At 35.3% G+C, this 16506-nt stretch overlaps 1 protein-coding gene across 1 annotated transcript in view; it reads right to left on the bottom strand.

Moving 5' to 3' along the window:
* The window catches only part of LOC127834129 (unconventional myosin-XVI-like), a 165942-nt gene that overhangs the window by 64845 nt on the left and 84591 nt on the right, over positions 1-16506 (bottom strand). The window contains exons 32-33 of the mRNA XM_052359758.1: positions 965-1128; positions 327-392 (exon numbers count right to left, since the gene is read on the bottom strand). Of these exons, the coding sequence (XP_052215718.1) occupies positions 327-392; positions 965-1128 (230 nt within the window). The remainder of the gene's footprint in view (positions 1-326; positions 393-964; positions 1129-16506) is intronic.

Raw genomic sequence — 16506 nt, 5'->3', positions numbered from 1 at the left:
GTGCTAAGACACCTACATGGACTTACACTGGTGCTAAGACACCTACATGGACTTACACTGGTGCTAAGACACCTACATGGACTTACACTGGTGCTAAGACACCTACATGGACTTACACTGGTGGCAAGACACCAACATGGACTTACACTGGTGCTAAGACACCTACATGGACTTGCACTGGTGGTAAGACACCAATATGGACTTACACTGGTGCTAAGACACCAACATGGACTTACACTGGTGGCAAGACACCAACATGGACTTACACTGGTGCTAAGACACCAACATGGACTTTCACTGGTGCTAAGACACCAACATGGACTTACACTGGTGCTAAGACGTGTCTCTGGATTTCTTCTAGGAGGGGGTGGGGCTTGCTTCCTATGATCCACCTGTAATAACATGTACAGACATGCCCACTTTATTCTTATATTATTCACATAATCATGCTTGTATACAATAATACCCTGAAACTGTCTGAATTGAAACAAATCAAGACACAAAGAATATCTCTTGTTGTTAAATGTACAATAACAAACACATTATAGAACTTTTTTTATAACTAATTCTAAATAGAGCTTTTTATGACAGTGAGCAGCTACTTTGACGCTTCTATACAGCCTTGATTCGACAAGTCTATACTGCCTTCTTTTGACACATCTAGACACCATTGCTTCGACAAGTCTAAATGTATACAAAAACAAGAGTCGTGTTTGTGAAACACAATGCTCCCTACTGCACTTTGAAGCCGCACGGCAGCTATTTTAGAAAAAAATGACCTTTGACTTTGAAGGATGACCTTGACCTTTCATCACTCAAAATGTGCAGCTCCATGAGATACACATGCATGCCAAATATCAAGTTGCTATCTTCAATATTGCAAAAGTTATGACCAAGGTTAAAGTTGTGGGACAATGACAGACAGACAGGCAAAAAACAATATACTCCTGATCATTCCACCAACCTGATCTGGGTGCATCCCCTGGGTGTACATCTCCCTGGGGCTAGGCGGGGGCCGCGAGGGGTCGAAATGAAGCACATGCTGGTGGGTGGGGGTGGGAGGCAAACTTCGCTGCTGTATATGACCGTTCATGTCGTCTGCTATGGCTGTGCCTTCTACATCGTGATCTGGAATAACACGTTTTGTTATAGACATTAACAATATGTGCCTTGTTCTGGAAAAAGTGGGCTTAATGCATGTGTGTAAAGTGTCGTCCCAGGTTAGCCTGTGCAGTCCACACAGGCTAATCTTGAACAACACTTTCTGCTTAAACTGGATTCTTATTTAAATAAAAAATTTAATAAAAGCAGAAAATGTCATTCATGATTAGCCTGTGTGGACTGCACAGGCTATTCTGGTTTGACAATGTATGCACTTGCATTTAGCCCAGTTAACCCAGAATGAGGATGATAATATAACTATCTAAAAACATTTATTAATTTACCAGCTTCACTTCAACACCGTTATTTCGAACACCGATAATCCGAAGTCACCAATATTTCAAAGTATTTTTCAGGTCCCGATTGTGGTTCTTCTTTGTTCAATGTAAAATTTCATTGTTAATCCGAACTGCAAAACACTGAGCGTAATTTCACACCTATGTCGTCTGCGCGTTTCGTATCAAAAGCCGATAATTGCACCTTTGTCGTCTGCGCGTAGCGTGTTAATTTTATTATGTCTTCAAAAGCTGACGAGGAGTCCGATAACACAAGAATGAACATGATATCTAATCAACATGTGACCACATGCATCAACGACGTTCTGCGAGCAAAACACGGGGGGAAGTGAGTTCTTCAATGTCCTTGACAAATTTGAGAAATATGTTGCACGCGTGCAGTTTAGTGCTGCAAACGCCGGTGTTCAGAGAGACATCCCGTCTTATTTAAAAAAAATGTTAACTCATTTCCCAAAATGTATTCATATGTATTTACTTGTATGATGTGCTATTTATGATATTTTATTATGCTCTGTAATTAGAGAAAAATAAAAAGAAGAAAAAGAATCGTTTTATTCCTCCGTTTGTTACAAGTAGAAATCTATTGCTATCTGACTAGTTTTCTTTTTTTTTAAGTAAAACATTTATTTAAAGTACAGTGTGACAGAACCATGTGAATTCAACAACGTTTTATTAATTCTTACAGAATCAAAGAAGTCGTCTGTCAAATGTTTATTTAGAATTATCGTTAATCCGAAGTTTTTTAACGGTCCCCACGACTTCAAAATAACGGTGTTGAAGTGTATATATTGTTAAACTGAAACTTTAAAGCAAATACCTGTACTTGTGTAAAACTGATTTTTTCATACATATTTTGTGTTTGATTTTGTTTGTTTGTTAAAGTTGCACTAAGCATGATTTAATTTTTAATTTTATTTTATTTTATTCAATGTAAACATAATTTTGTGTTCTTCACATAACCATTGCAAACAAAAATCCCCATGTCTAATATTAGCCTAGATGTAACCTAGTAAAGCCTGTAAAACACATTATGCTCCCTACTGGGCTTTGAAGCCACACAGCAGCTATTTTAACCCTTACAGTGCGGGAACCGAGTTTTGAAGGTCTTTGCAAACAGTTTGGATCCAGATGAGACGCCACAGAACGTGGCGTCTCATCTGGATCCAAACTGTTTGCTATTCTGATAGTAATTTTTGAAAAAAAATCGAAGAAATGCTAATTGTAGAAATTCAGCAGACGACATTTTAGCAGACGACAAATTACCCAGCATGCAAAGGGTTAAAACTAATTGAAAAGTGTCCAAGGCCTGTTACTTTGTAACAAATCTATTGACTGGAACCAAACGTGAACTTGATCTGTAGGTCATGTAGGTAGACTCACACACCAAAATTAAGGTCAGTCTCTGAGAGTTTTTGGGTAAACAGTCTGTAAATAACTTCCCCAAAACACAATCAACCAGAAAAAAACTTCAACTTGATCTGTAACTTATGCAGGTAGACTCGCATACCAGAAATCAAGTAAATATATCAAAGCCTTTCGCAAAAAAGGAAGAGCATTATTTAAAGACAATTCCTTAGTCCAAGGCCCATAACATAGTCAAAAATCAATGGGCCCCAATGAAACTCAATATTGTTCTGTAAGTCATGTAGACTCTCACACCAAAAACAGGTAAATATTTGCAAGCAATTGCAAAAAAGTAGGCAAAACTGTTATTCTAGAGAAAATGTCTAAGTTTAAGGCCCATAAATTAATGGACCTGAATAAAACTTGACCTTGATCTGTAACTCATTAAGGCAGACTCAGACCAAAAATTAAGCCTTGAGAGAACAAGAGCGCCTTGCGGGTGCAGACCGCTCATCTATTTTTCTTTTTAAAGGTGAAGGTACCTATCTCTACACTTCAATCAAAAAAGATGGAGGGGTGGGGTGGAGAGGGGTGTATAGTGTGGGGTGTGGTCATTTATTACATTATCTTCCAAAAATAAGAAATAAAAATGCAAAAAAAAATATTAAAAATATATTTTTTGGGGTGGGGGGGGGGGGGGATTCTTGGGTGGGATAGTTGGACGGTCTTTCACAAATAAAATAATAAAAATAAATATTTTTGTTTTTTAACCATGTTTCAAAAAAAAAATCTAATTTTTTTGTGGGGGGTCCGGGGGTATAGTGTGAGAGTGTGGTCATTTATAAGATGATCTTTCAAAAATAAAAAAATAATAAAAATACAAAATTTACTTTTTTTGGGGGGGGGATGGGGAGATTCTGGCAGCTGGGGGGGGGGGGGGGGGCATGGGGGATGGTTTGGGTGGAGTCTATTGTAGTATGTCAGGTAAGAGTTGTTTTGTCAGAGTATCAATCAAATCTGATCATAAATAACGAAGTCATGGCAATTTTAGCAAAATTTAATTATTTGAAATTGAGAGTCAAGGTCATTCAATTTAGGTAAAGGTAAAATTCAACTTGCCAGGTACAGTACCCTCATGATAGTTTGAAAGTATTTGAAGTTTGAAAGCAATAGCCTTGATACTTTAGAGGTAAAGTGGATGTTAACACAAAATTTAACCATATATTCAAACTTACTCAAAAAAGGGCCATAAAATTCCATTAAAATGACATCCAGAGTTATGCAACTTGTCCTGTACAGTCCTCTTATGATAGTTTGGGAGTGTTCTAAGTCTGAAAGCAATAGTTATAATACTTTAGGAGTAAAGTGGACCAAAACACACAACGAAATGTTCAATTTTCTAAGTATAACGGGGCCATAATTCTGTCAAAATGCCCGTCAGAGTTACATAACTTTGCCTGCACAGTCCCCTTATGACAGTTAGCAAGTGTCGCAAGTATGAAAGCAATAGCTTTGATACTTTAGGAATAAAGAGGACCTAAACACAAAACTTAACCAAATTTTCAATTTTCTAAGTATAAAAAGGGCACATAATTCTGTCAAAATGCAAGTCAGAGTTATCTAACTTTGCCTGCCCAGTCCCCTCATGATAGTAAGTAAGTGTACCAAGTTTGAATGCAATAGCTTTGATACTTTATGAGAAAAGTGGACCTAAACACAAAACTTAACCGGACGCCTACGCCAATATGATGACAATAGCTCATTTTTTTTTCTTCAAAAAATAGATAAGCTAAAAAAAGAAATGATCTGCCAGATGGACTGAGGGACTACAGACAGTCTGACTGATAAATGCCAAATCCCTGGTATGCTTATATGCTTAAAAAACCAGCATATTTTGAGTTGAATAAAAAAAAAAGTCAATTAAAAAATTATTAAAACAAAATGAGTGTTTGCAACTCTTACAGAAGCCAATGTTTCCATTAGCACTAACTATTCCTGCAAATCAGTTGCCCATGTTTCCATACACAAATTAATTCATGCAATACAACAGCCTATGTTTCCATACATTAACATTTTGCAATACGGACTTCTGTCAGATTGATTGCAGGAACAACCCATTCCACAATTAACATCCCAACAAATAACGCTTATCAACTTATTTTATCTAGACAATCACCCATAATTTGTTACATTCCAGACACTTTTAATAACCCAAATCATTTTCAAGCACAAAGTGTTAATAAACAAAGTTCTATACAGCCATAATTTGTCACAAACAACATGCCCAGATCAGTAAACATTCCTTTCCATGATGGATGAAATCCTGGTTAACTAAACACCAGCAGTGAATTGCAAATGAAGTCAATATAACTATATATTATCACAGATCAGATGAATCCCCATAAACACCACTGCATGCCATAATATGCAGCAGAATGCAATGATAATAAAACAAGAGATGTGTTTGTCAGAAACACAATGCCCCCTATTGTGCTGCTTGAAATAAAATTTCAATATATCATTTGGCAGGTTTAAAAATTATCTCCCTTTTAATGCTTATTACTTCCCTTGGATTGTATTTATTGAATTTTGACCTGAAAGGATGACCTTGACCTTTCACCACTCATAATGTGCAGCTTCGTGAGATACACATGCATGCCAAGTATCAAGTTGCTATCTTCAATATTGCAAAAGTTACGGCCAATGTTAAAGTTTTCGGACGGACGGACAGACGGATGGACAGACAGACTGACGGACAGTTTAACTGCTATATGCCACCCTACCGCGGGCATAAAAAGTTGAATGATTGGCATATTTTTGAAATTTGTAATGAAGAATAATAAGTTTGGATGTTGTAGGGTGAAAAGTTTGCCTCATGTGTGTCATAATATAATGTTGTACAGACAGACACTGGCGTCCTTGGTGAACCCAGAATATCCCAATCTACTTTGTTGGAGGGATGTGGGTGGTAGGCAGGGTATGGGTGGTGCAGTGGGCATCCAAATACCTTGAATTATGTTCTACTACAGTGATGATAGTCCAGAGAATGGAACGGCTTGCAAAACGGTAGTCCAGAGAATGGAAGGACCTGCAAAACCTTAGAGCTTAGTAATAAGTTGATATATGTGACTCAAAATCAGGGCACATTTTTCAGATTGTCACATATCATTGCCTTATCAGGTTGGAATCTTGTTGGAATCCTTTGTTTAAGCCTTTTTAAAACTTCCTGTTTAAAGCCATAAGGTTGAAACTATGTTAAATACCTTCTATTCTGTTTGATGGTAGAACCAAAACTCATGTGTAGATTTTGGAAATGTATTTAGGACCAGTGAAATAAAAGCAGACTGTCAAAAGTTCCACCATTGACAAAATACTCTAGAGATTGACAGGATATATATAGAAATTAAAAGGGCAATTAATGGGCTGAATAAAGGCTAAACCCCACTAAGTGTTCACTGCTGCATAGATAGTTTTAAAGCATGGACAGGATTAACTGATAGTTGCAGATGTGTAATTCTTTCTAATAAAATTAATGATTCCTTTTGCAGCTTTACTAGGTCTGCATGACATTATTTGCGCAGTTACATAACATCATGCTCTACAGAGGCCATATTGAAGTAAAACAATTAACAATGCAAAACAAACACTTAAATAAATGTGTTTCACAGCCTAGTTGTGAAGTGGATGTTTTAGATAAAAAGGAAATAACCACTTATGTGAATAAAACACATACAAGCTGACAAACTCAACCAAAATTTCCTGCTTCCTAACTAGATCTATAATTTCAAAGTACGAACAAAGAACTTGATCAGACTGCACACAAAGACAGTTATAGTGTTCTTTTTTATTTTATGTTATAAACAATCAATATAAACTTCCATCTGTTTTTAAAATTATGCAAGCAACATAAACTCTCATCTTTTTTAAATAAATAATATGATTATAGGTGCTACCTAATTTACGGGCAAAAGCTTTTTAAGTTTTTATGATAACCATGTATTTTTAATAAATATATGGACATGATTGTGTTCAAAATATTATAATTGTTGCAATAGGCTAATTAAGTTATGCATAAAAAAAAAAACAATCTTAAAACGAGTTACATGTTCCAAGCTTAAAGATCTAGCATCTTATAATTTTTAGCATAGGTGCAACGCACCTATGCTTAAGGTATATACGACATTTCGAAAATCCACATCGATCGGTTGACCATTATGAAGCCTTACCTGATCAAAAATCAGATTTAGTATATGGTAATTCTTACAATTTTTTTTTGGAACCGTTTTTCTAACGTTTTCGTCCAAGAATATTGCTTACACCGTTTTAACCCTTTGCATGCTGGGAAATTTGTCTTCTGCTAAAATGTCGTCTGCTGAATTTGTAAAATAAGCATTTTCTTCATTTTTTTTCAAAGAATACTATCAGAATAGCAAACAGTTTGGATCCTGATGAGACGCCACGTTCTGTGGCGTCTCATCTGGATCCAAACTGTTTGCAAAGGCCTTTAAAATTCAGCTCCAGCGCTTTAAGGGTTAAGTGAATTTTTCTAAGACCGTTTTACGTGAAAAAACCTTCTAAGAAACTAAAACAAATTTCGTTCGTAAAACAATTCTGTTCTTGTTGATAGTGACCTCACACCTAATTTCTATTTCCTTTGTTTACTGTTCTGTGAGAGGTCAAATGTTTACATAACTGAATTCATAAGGCCCTGGTTTAAGGATATGTAACATTTCATCGGTTAATTATAAATAGAAATTAAAACATATTCTCAGCAGGAAGTGGGGCATAAAGCACTTTTATTCTTTGAAAATGTGTAAAAAATGGCGGAGTACGATGAATGTTTTCTGATTTATGACATGGATTCTGACCTGCCTTTCTATGGATTTGATGAAGTAGAGTTTGAAAGTAATAGAGATGTGTTAATTGAAGTTAAAATGATTTACTTTGAGCCAGAAATTAACGTTACGAGTAGAGCTAACGGTTTAAATGTGGCATCGGATTTAATGGATTCGTGCGAATTCTGGACGAGTGTTGTGTCTGTAAAATATTAAATGGAAAGCTGTAAATGTATCAAGTCGGAAAAGAAAACGGATGGTTGCATAATGGTATGCGTAAAATAATGTAATTCTACGTATTTATTTTCATAGTTATGTCATTTTGTAACCATTCACGTTCGTCACTATTTGGAATTCGCGTTTCTAAAAATAGAACATTTTGGTAACAAAGGGGGCAACTCGTGATGTCAGCAATCATTAAGGTTACAATATACTAAATAATCAAGTCATGAAGGGCTGTACTTTCTAAACAAATCATCATATTTTCCTCGAAGGCATGTTATACACTTCAGACTGTTGTTCTGGTTTTATCGTTTGGAGATATTGATAGGGTAAGCATAGGTGTTCACTACTAAATCCCTGAAATAGGATAAAGGTGGAGATTAAAGTAAAAAATGGCACTGCAAAAGGTTGCAATCCACTAGAAAACGGCCAAAAAAAAGGCGCAAAAACAGTCGATTTTGATTTGAGTCGAATTCTTTTTTGGTTTGAACATGACATATCTTTTTTATTGCTTAAATCGATTCAGCTAAGAATGCCAGTCAAGAAAAGGTATGGTTATGGGGGTCTCTATGTGCAAAATGTTGTATTTATTTTCGCTCAAAGTTGTCGCTTTTACATCGAAACATATAAGGAAACTATTTAGTATATTTTGACCTAAACATTTACTTCAGCAGCAACTTCCCTGTATCTTGAAACTATGCTTTCAGCGCCATCGGCGCTCTCGTTTTGTTTTCTAGCCACAGGAATTTATAGCTGGTTCAGTGTCTGTGGTATAGTGGATGGGGTGTCTGCTAACTGGCTTAGTCACTGGGAGGTCTCTGTATTGATCCCTTAAGTGGGAGCATTCTTTAGATAACCCTAAAGACATACTATGGCGTACCATTTGTGTTGAAAGTCAAGAAGACCTACAAGGTAAAAAGTGAAATGTACGTCGAAGTACAATAATTGTACGTCGACATAAATATAAAATACACTTCAAAGTATATGTTTGTACGTCAAAGTACAATTTGTACTTCGACATACATGTTTGTACTTCGATGTACACATTTTCCGAACAGCCAATCAAAACACTAGTCTCTTGAGCCACTTTTCCTTCAGATTTATTCATAAAAAATGTTTAAAATCTCTTTTTTAATTGAGGACAAAATGAATAAAAATATCAGAATGGCAAAAAAAACACATAGAAGTTTCAAGTATTTAATGCATTGAAATAGATTATATACAAATTTGAAGAAGATTCAATTGTTACCTTTTTAAAATTAAAATTATTCAGCATATTGTGAGTATTTATTGATCATGCGAGGCGGAGTATCACGACCGTCCAGCGCAATACTGTGTAGGAAATTCCCAACGGTAACCAAACAGTTACCAAGCATTAACGGGATAAATAATGTATAATAACCTCCCCGTTGGTCGTTTTTTGTGATAACCATAACTTCCATAAGTCAGAGGTTAATTCCGCAACGCCAGGTCAATAAATACGCACAATATCTATGAGTTCGCGGTCGATAGTCGCATAATTTGGTATAAATTATAATAATAATAATGTTTAATAAATACGCACAATCTCTATGAGTAAGTGGTCGATAGTCGCAAAATTAGGTATAAATAGTTATAATAATAATGTTCAATGTCAAATATCTCTAAAAGCAACAGATGTAAGGTGTCTTTTCTGATTGGCTAGCACTCAAGGGTCGATGAAAATTGTACGTCAAAGTACATTTCTCGTTCTACCTAGTAGGTCTTGTAGACTTTCGACGTCATATAGGCACTAAGTACTGGTCCTACCCAGGAAACAGTTTGTTTCATCAAATGTCTCAATTCAACTTGACAGCTTGCTAAAGCAGTTGCATTTAGCATACAGTACACTGATTTAACATAATCAAAATCATGTGATGTGTCAAATCAATTTTGATTGACAAATTTGACAGGATTTTTTTTTAATCCAATAAGTTTTAGACTGTCAAATAACACACACTACGTAATAAAAGCCATACCTGGAGCTTTCGTCTGTATATCACTGACTTCATTAGAAGAATGATTTCTACTGTTGGGAAACGTTAACACCACTAATTGTCTTCTTATTTATTATCAATGTATAATTATGTGTAACAGCATAACAACATACTTGTTTCGCAATTAAAATATTTAATAAATACAGGTATCTTGCAGGTTTCTAATTTTCTTTCGCAAACCATTGTTGAATAGTTTAAATTTTGTCGCCACTAAAAAACTAGCCATTTTGTAGCAATTCTATAATCACAGTCTAAACTGCATACACTTAGCTCTATGATTAAGTTACAATTTGAATGCAAATATTAGAATGCATCAGGTTATATCATCCATATTCTTTTATTTAAACATTCAAATAACACATAACACAGTACATATATAAAAAGCAGTGATTTTTTTTGTCCAATTGGGAAAAGTACCTGTACCAGTCCAATTGGGAAAAATTGAGTCGTGAAAGCCTGAAAATTGGGAAAAATCGAGTCGTGAAACCCTCAAATTGGGAAATTGGTGTATTTGATTTTATGCTCCCAAATACTTTAAAATTGATAACTAAGTATTTTCAAGCTGTCAATTTTATATTTACCTAGGTTCAAACAATAGAGCTGCATAGGGAAACTAACAAAATATTGCATTTTCCAAAAAAAAAAAAAAAAAAAATTGTTTTTTTGTTGTTTTTTTTACCTTAAATTGGGATTTTTTTGGACAGCAATTTGGAAATTTGTAGTTTTTTCGTAATTGGGAAAGTGCCGTTTACCAGAACTTTATAAAGAAGGAAAAAAAATCGCTGAAAAGGTATGTGGTATTGTGTGGAGATACAAAACACTTCACATCATTTATTTGCACATAAAATAATAGTTACAAAATAAGTAATACTAAAACACTGCGAGTGTCATCAACCTACAGTACAAGAATATTTATGTATATGAAATTACAAAGTGGTGTTATTGTATTACCTTTTACAAAATTAACATTGCTGGTTTTGTACTAGCCATAAAACATTTATCATGGATTAACAAGTAACAACCAATTTATTAATTACACAATAGAACTGAAATCATATTTATTGCATTATGCATTTACTTAACAAGCTATTTGCTACTGTTTAGAATTACACTATCTTACTAAAAATCATCAGATCACAACAGGTACTTAGTGCTTTTACATCCTTGTGGTAAGTTTTGTATTACTAGTTTGACATTTATTGGCAGACACTTGTCGATATACAGACAAAATTTGCATGGGAACTTTCATAGTTTTTCATCATAATTGCCTTCAAATTGTTAATTTAGCAACCCTTTGACATTGTTTGCACATCTGATCTTATTATACCATAGCTGATTTTTGTTTATAGATAGACATATATAGACTTTTCAAAGTTCTATAAAAGTTCACACATGTTCCATCCAAGTAAACCAACAGAACCAATAAAGATCACCACAGGTAATAACTGTGTGTATAGCTTGGAAATTTTGATAGTTCAGGAATCCATCCTTTGTTGATTTCTGTAAACCAAAACTGTCAGTTTTGCTGGATAGAATGGCTTGTATGATGCCCAGCTCTTGCCTTGGCAGAACAGCTTCTAAAAATGGAAAACCAACAAATATCTTAAAATTTGATCAATAATGCAGACAATTTATGAATGTCTTGTTTTTTGTTGATTTCGAATCTGGAAGATTTTTTACGTAAGATTGTGGTACGAAAATCCAACAGTATCGGATTTTGTGGTTTTAGGCCTTAACTAATTATAGTGATATGTAACCTTTCGGGATATCGGTAAAGTGCGAGCAGACGAGGTGTAAATACGTTAACAATTCAAGCTAAAAGACTAAAAAGTTAGATTGGAATATCTTTAAATTTTGTGAATAAATGTGTTTCTGGTGGATAACAACAACAACTTACCAGAATATTGCTCATGATCACATGTAAAACTTCTTTCTGAGAGCGAATGGAAAATGCGTCACAAACTCTGACAAATAAACAGTAGGGTGTCGTTATTGAAATTCCGCGAGAATACTGGAAGAATAGAGATGCCAACTATAATGTTTAAAACAAATATTTTTTTAACAAGCGTTTGTGATTTGTCAGGATAATTAATAATAATAAGATATCGAAAAGATCTAAGCAAATAAATTCGACAGAAATCTGAGATTCGGCAATATATTAAAGACGGGTAATGTTCACCTAAATTGTGTTTGGTAAATACTGTCACTATATGTAGTGAACCAGTCTTCTGCTTATACCCACTGAAGATGAGTATTCAGGGGAGATAATTGAGTAATGACTTAATTCTGGAACGGTTGCGAAGAAAAACAAATAATGCGAGAATATTAAGTGCAATTTGCTACACAATTATGATGTCATTGATATAATTTTTCCTGAGGTATGTATTTACATGTGATTTAGCATATGTCAAAGTGTTTTTGATTTGTTCAAGGTCATAAATAGCATCGCGAAAATATATGTCGCGTGGCAAATTTTTTTTGAGACGCATCCCTATATGGTATTCTAATGTTATTTGAAGGTCTAAATTTCCATATGTATGAACGGTCAACGCCCGCTTCGCAGGCTTTTGTCCGTATTATACATAACCAACATCTGTAATGTTATTCATAATAATTACTAGGGTGCAGCTTTGAAAAGCAAAAATCAATGCGTTTTTTTTCCCACTAAATTAAGAAATAATTAAGAAGTTATGACATGTCATGGAAATTAATTACACAAATTAAATATAATTATAACATATAATTTCATGGCAGGAAAAAATCATATTGTATTAAATCTTAATTCTCTTTTTGCTTTATCATGCACACAATCGGGTAGCCAGTTTCCCATCATTGCTCATGTCTTACAACAATGAGAGTCCAAGGCTTTCCTTGGAAACAAAAAATATTTGATGTTTTAAAAAAACTTCAAATTCTATGATTTACTTATATCAGTCCATCTATTCTTTAAAATGTACTCTGCATTGTTATTCATCAAGTTTTATCTGCTTTTGCACTACTATTATATTTTACATGATCATAATAATTACAAAGTAATACAAGAACTTGCCTCACAATATTCATAATCTTTAATTGTTTCTGTCCTGCAAACATAACATGATTGTACATGACATCACACTCCTGAATCTAGATTCAAGATCCAACAGACACAGAATACCAGGTAGCATTTCATGCCTGCTTAATACACCAAACCAACATGATGCTGAGAAAATTTAGGAATTCAACAGTTGCTCTGTTCTTCCAAATAATGCCTGCATGTAAGGCAGACAAAAAATATAAACCAATTACATCCAGATGGGATGCAAAACTCATGAGTCTATACTTTAACACTGTAGACTGCATCGGCATCAGTTACAAACTAACCCTTTACCTCTTAGATTTTTACGTATTTTGATGCATTTCTAGTACTTTAGAAAGTTACATTCAATTAAATACCTCAGGCTTTTTTACTTAAAATTCAAGTTATTAAGGCTTCATGTCCAACCCTTAGTTACTGATGAGCAGCAAACAGCATAAAACCTGTTACTCGCAGGCTGTTCAGGTTTTATGCTGTTTGCACATAGTCATTTTCACTTTGCTTCTGAGTGGGAAAGGTTAAGAGATAATAAAATATAAGCTACTTTTGTTGACACAGATGTTGGCATATATTGAAGTTTGTCATTAAATGCTTTTAAGTGATATATGTAAAAATTGTAACTAAATTATAGCTCCAGTTTAAACAAGAATAAAATTAAGGAAAGAAAACCAGTAATCCTCAACTGTGCTCAAACCACTAACCAATTGAGTAAAAGTCTAACAACTTCACCACTCTGCCAAAGTGCTGATACAACGAGTGGTGTATTTTATATTTTATACAAGCAGTCCTCGTACTGTTACAAAGTATAACAATGAGAACAAAACTCTCCAAATCATTTTGCATTTGTGGCGCTTGATCATTTTATCATTTTAAAATTGTAAAAGATGCATTAAATGAATACTTAAGAGTAAATGTTCAGTATTACTGTTTCCTTGCAAATATCATAACTACAATGAAAATTTGCGAATCTCAAACACATTTTTTCAATTTTGTCAATTTTACCAAAACGTGAAAAGGTCCCTGTAAATCCTGAGCATTTGTTTGTTTAACACCCAGCAATCAAAGTAAATTATAACATTCCCTTCAAACACTACTGAGCTACTTAGTTGAACATCTAGGTGCTTATAAATGGAAATAGAGAAAATGTCTGAAAATGTGCAGACCTCCTTATCAGCTGTTTTTCAACAATGTTATTGATGTGAAGTGGTGGCAGCTAGCAATATTATATTATTCATCATGTTCAAGTAATTGTCTAAGATAACAATCACTTCCTGTTTTTGTTGAGTGATTAATGAATTTACATAATTTGCAATATAACAACGCCCCTGTAATGAAAACATTATGACAATTTTAAGAATTATTTATAATTTTTTTTGCTGAATGAAACTGAATGAAAGACGCATTAGACCCATTTTTCCGTGACCAACAAGATGGCTTTGGAAAGGAGAGATCGTGCACGGATCAGATCGCAACCCTGCGCATAATTCTGTAACAATCCCTGGAGTGGATTTCGCCCCTGTATGTAAACTTTATTGACTATGAAAAGGTGTTCTACGGTGTTGAATGGGAGTCCATCTGCAGACTTCTCAGACTCTACAGAGTGCAGAAAGACATCATCAGTACGTCTTTAAAGAAGGGATGATCTGCTGAATTGTTAATGGCAGACAGCTCACTGACGCCAGCTTAGAAGTGAGAACCAGAGTGAGGCAAGGCTGCTTACTCTCACCTTTCAGGTTCCTGTTGGCCATATACTGGGTAAGGAAGACATTTACGAAGCAGAAGCGAAATGGAATTCAGTGGACACTCTGGAAACAGTTGGAAGACCATGACTTTGCTGATGGTCTGGCTGTGCTCTCCCACACCCAACCACAGATGCAAGAAAAGACAAACATGGTAGCGGACAACTCAGCTAGACTGGGCCACACCATCAATAGAGGGAAGAGCAAGGTGTGCAAGACCAACACATCCAACAACACACCCATCACAGCTTCACCTATCTCGGCAGCATTCTGGGAAACCAGGGAGGAACAGATGCAAATGTCAGAACCAGCATCAGTAAAGCACAAGCAGCCTTCCATCAGCTAAAGAACATCCAGTAAAATTGGCATCACATCCAAGATTAGGCTATTCAATACCACAATAAAGCCAATGCTCCTCTATGGGGCACAGACCTGGAAAAAACATGGTCACCACCATAAAGAAAATACAGGACTTCATTTAAACCTGCCTCAGGAAGATCCTCAAGATTTGCTGGCCAGACAAGATCTCCAATGAAGAAGTATGGAGAAGAACAAAGCAGCAGCAAGTTGAAGAAGACGTCCTTCAGAGACATCAGGACTGTAAGACAAGAAGCTACTTAAGTTGAACATCTAGGTACTTACCGGTATATTGGAAAAAGAGGGCTTGGCAACAAAAGACATGGCTGATAAGCTAAACTTCCTCATACAGAACTTTGTGTTCCTGGCATCTCAAATAGCGAGAGGAAAGAGCAGATCAGCATGAAGTGTGATTATACAATTGCATAACAGGATTTTATATTTATACTGACAATTTCCATATTTACTGCCCGATAAAGGTGTATGGGATAAACTATGTGATATACGGTTAGTTGACATGTGACTTGTGCATTGCCTAATATCACATGCCCAAACTAGCAATACAGTTTGTTTTGATTTTAATTGACATTTTGATTTTTATCCATGATAAAAAAAGGCTCGAAATAAAGAATAACATCACAAAATGGAAGCATCAGGATAAACAAAACAAACAGATGGTGTGTGTCTTGGATGGGGGCTTGGCACACCAGATTTAATTTATGCCTGGAATGATAAACTTTACCCATTCATAACACTAACGAACTATTCACTATATATTTAATACCATATAATTGCAATGTATTAACTGAAGTGTGTTCCTGGACTGTCAAGGACGCACACTGACAACCAAGGCAATAAATACGGCTGTGCCCGGACCCTATACTGCAGCTTCACTGACCATCACGGATAATTCCGCATGCTGTCATCGTCCCGGATCAATACGGCAGTTATGAACTGCACAAAACTGCCGTGTTAGCCTCCCGGAGCCCCAAGGACATTCCTAGGACCTACTGAGATTACACATGCAGGCGCTACATGATTCACACGCCGGATTGTTCAGATTGATCCAGCATCTATATTGGACAGGGGCTTTATACATGTAATGTTGGCTTTTTACAGTGTCATCTGTCTTGTTAAAAGGGTCATCCAGTTTTTATTTTTGAGACACCTTAACTACTGAACTTCTTTACTTCCAATTCCTATTCTTTACCCTGTTATTGCAACATAGCAGAAAGGTAATAAATTCTTTTATTTTACTAGCAGCTGTGTTGGCAACTAGCCATGTCTGAACATGCCCGTTTTGGGGCTCAAACATTCAGCCGATAGCTTCCCTCTGTAAGTGAACTTCCTAACCATTAGGCCATAGCGATTGTGTTAATTATATTAAAACTATTGCACCATGTAAACTCACAGATAAAAACATGAATTATGAACTTTGAAAGCACACAATAGTATTAAGTA

This window comes from Dreissena polymorpha, chromosome 6 (assembly GCF_020536995.1).
Source record: "Dreissena polymorpha isolate Duluth1 chromosome 6, UMN_Dpol_1.0, whole genome shotgun sequence".
In the NCBI taxonomy this organism is placed as follows: Eukaryota; Metazoa; Mollusca; class Bivalvia; order Myida; family Dreissenidae; genus Dreissena; species Dreissena polymorpha.
The sequence above is the reverse complement of the archived record's forward strand: the minus strand, read 5'-3'. Positions and strand labels throughout refer to the sequence as shown.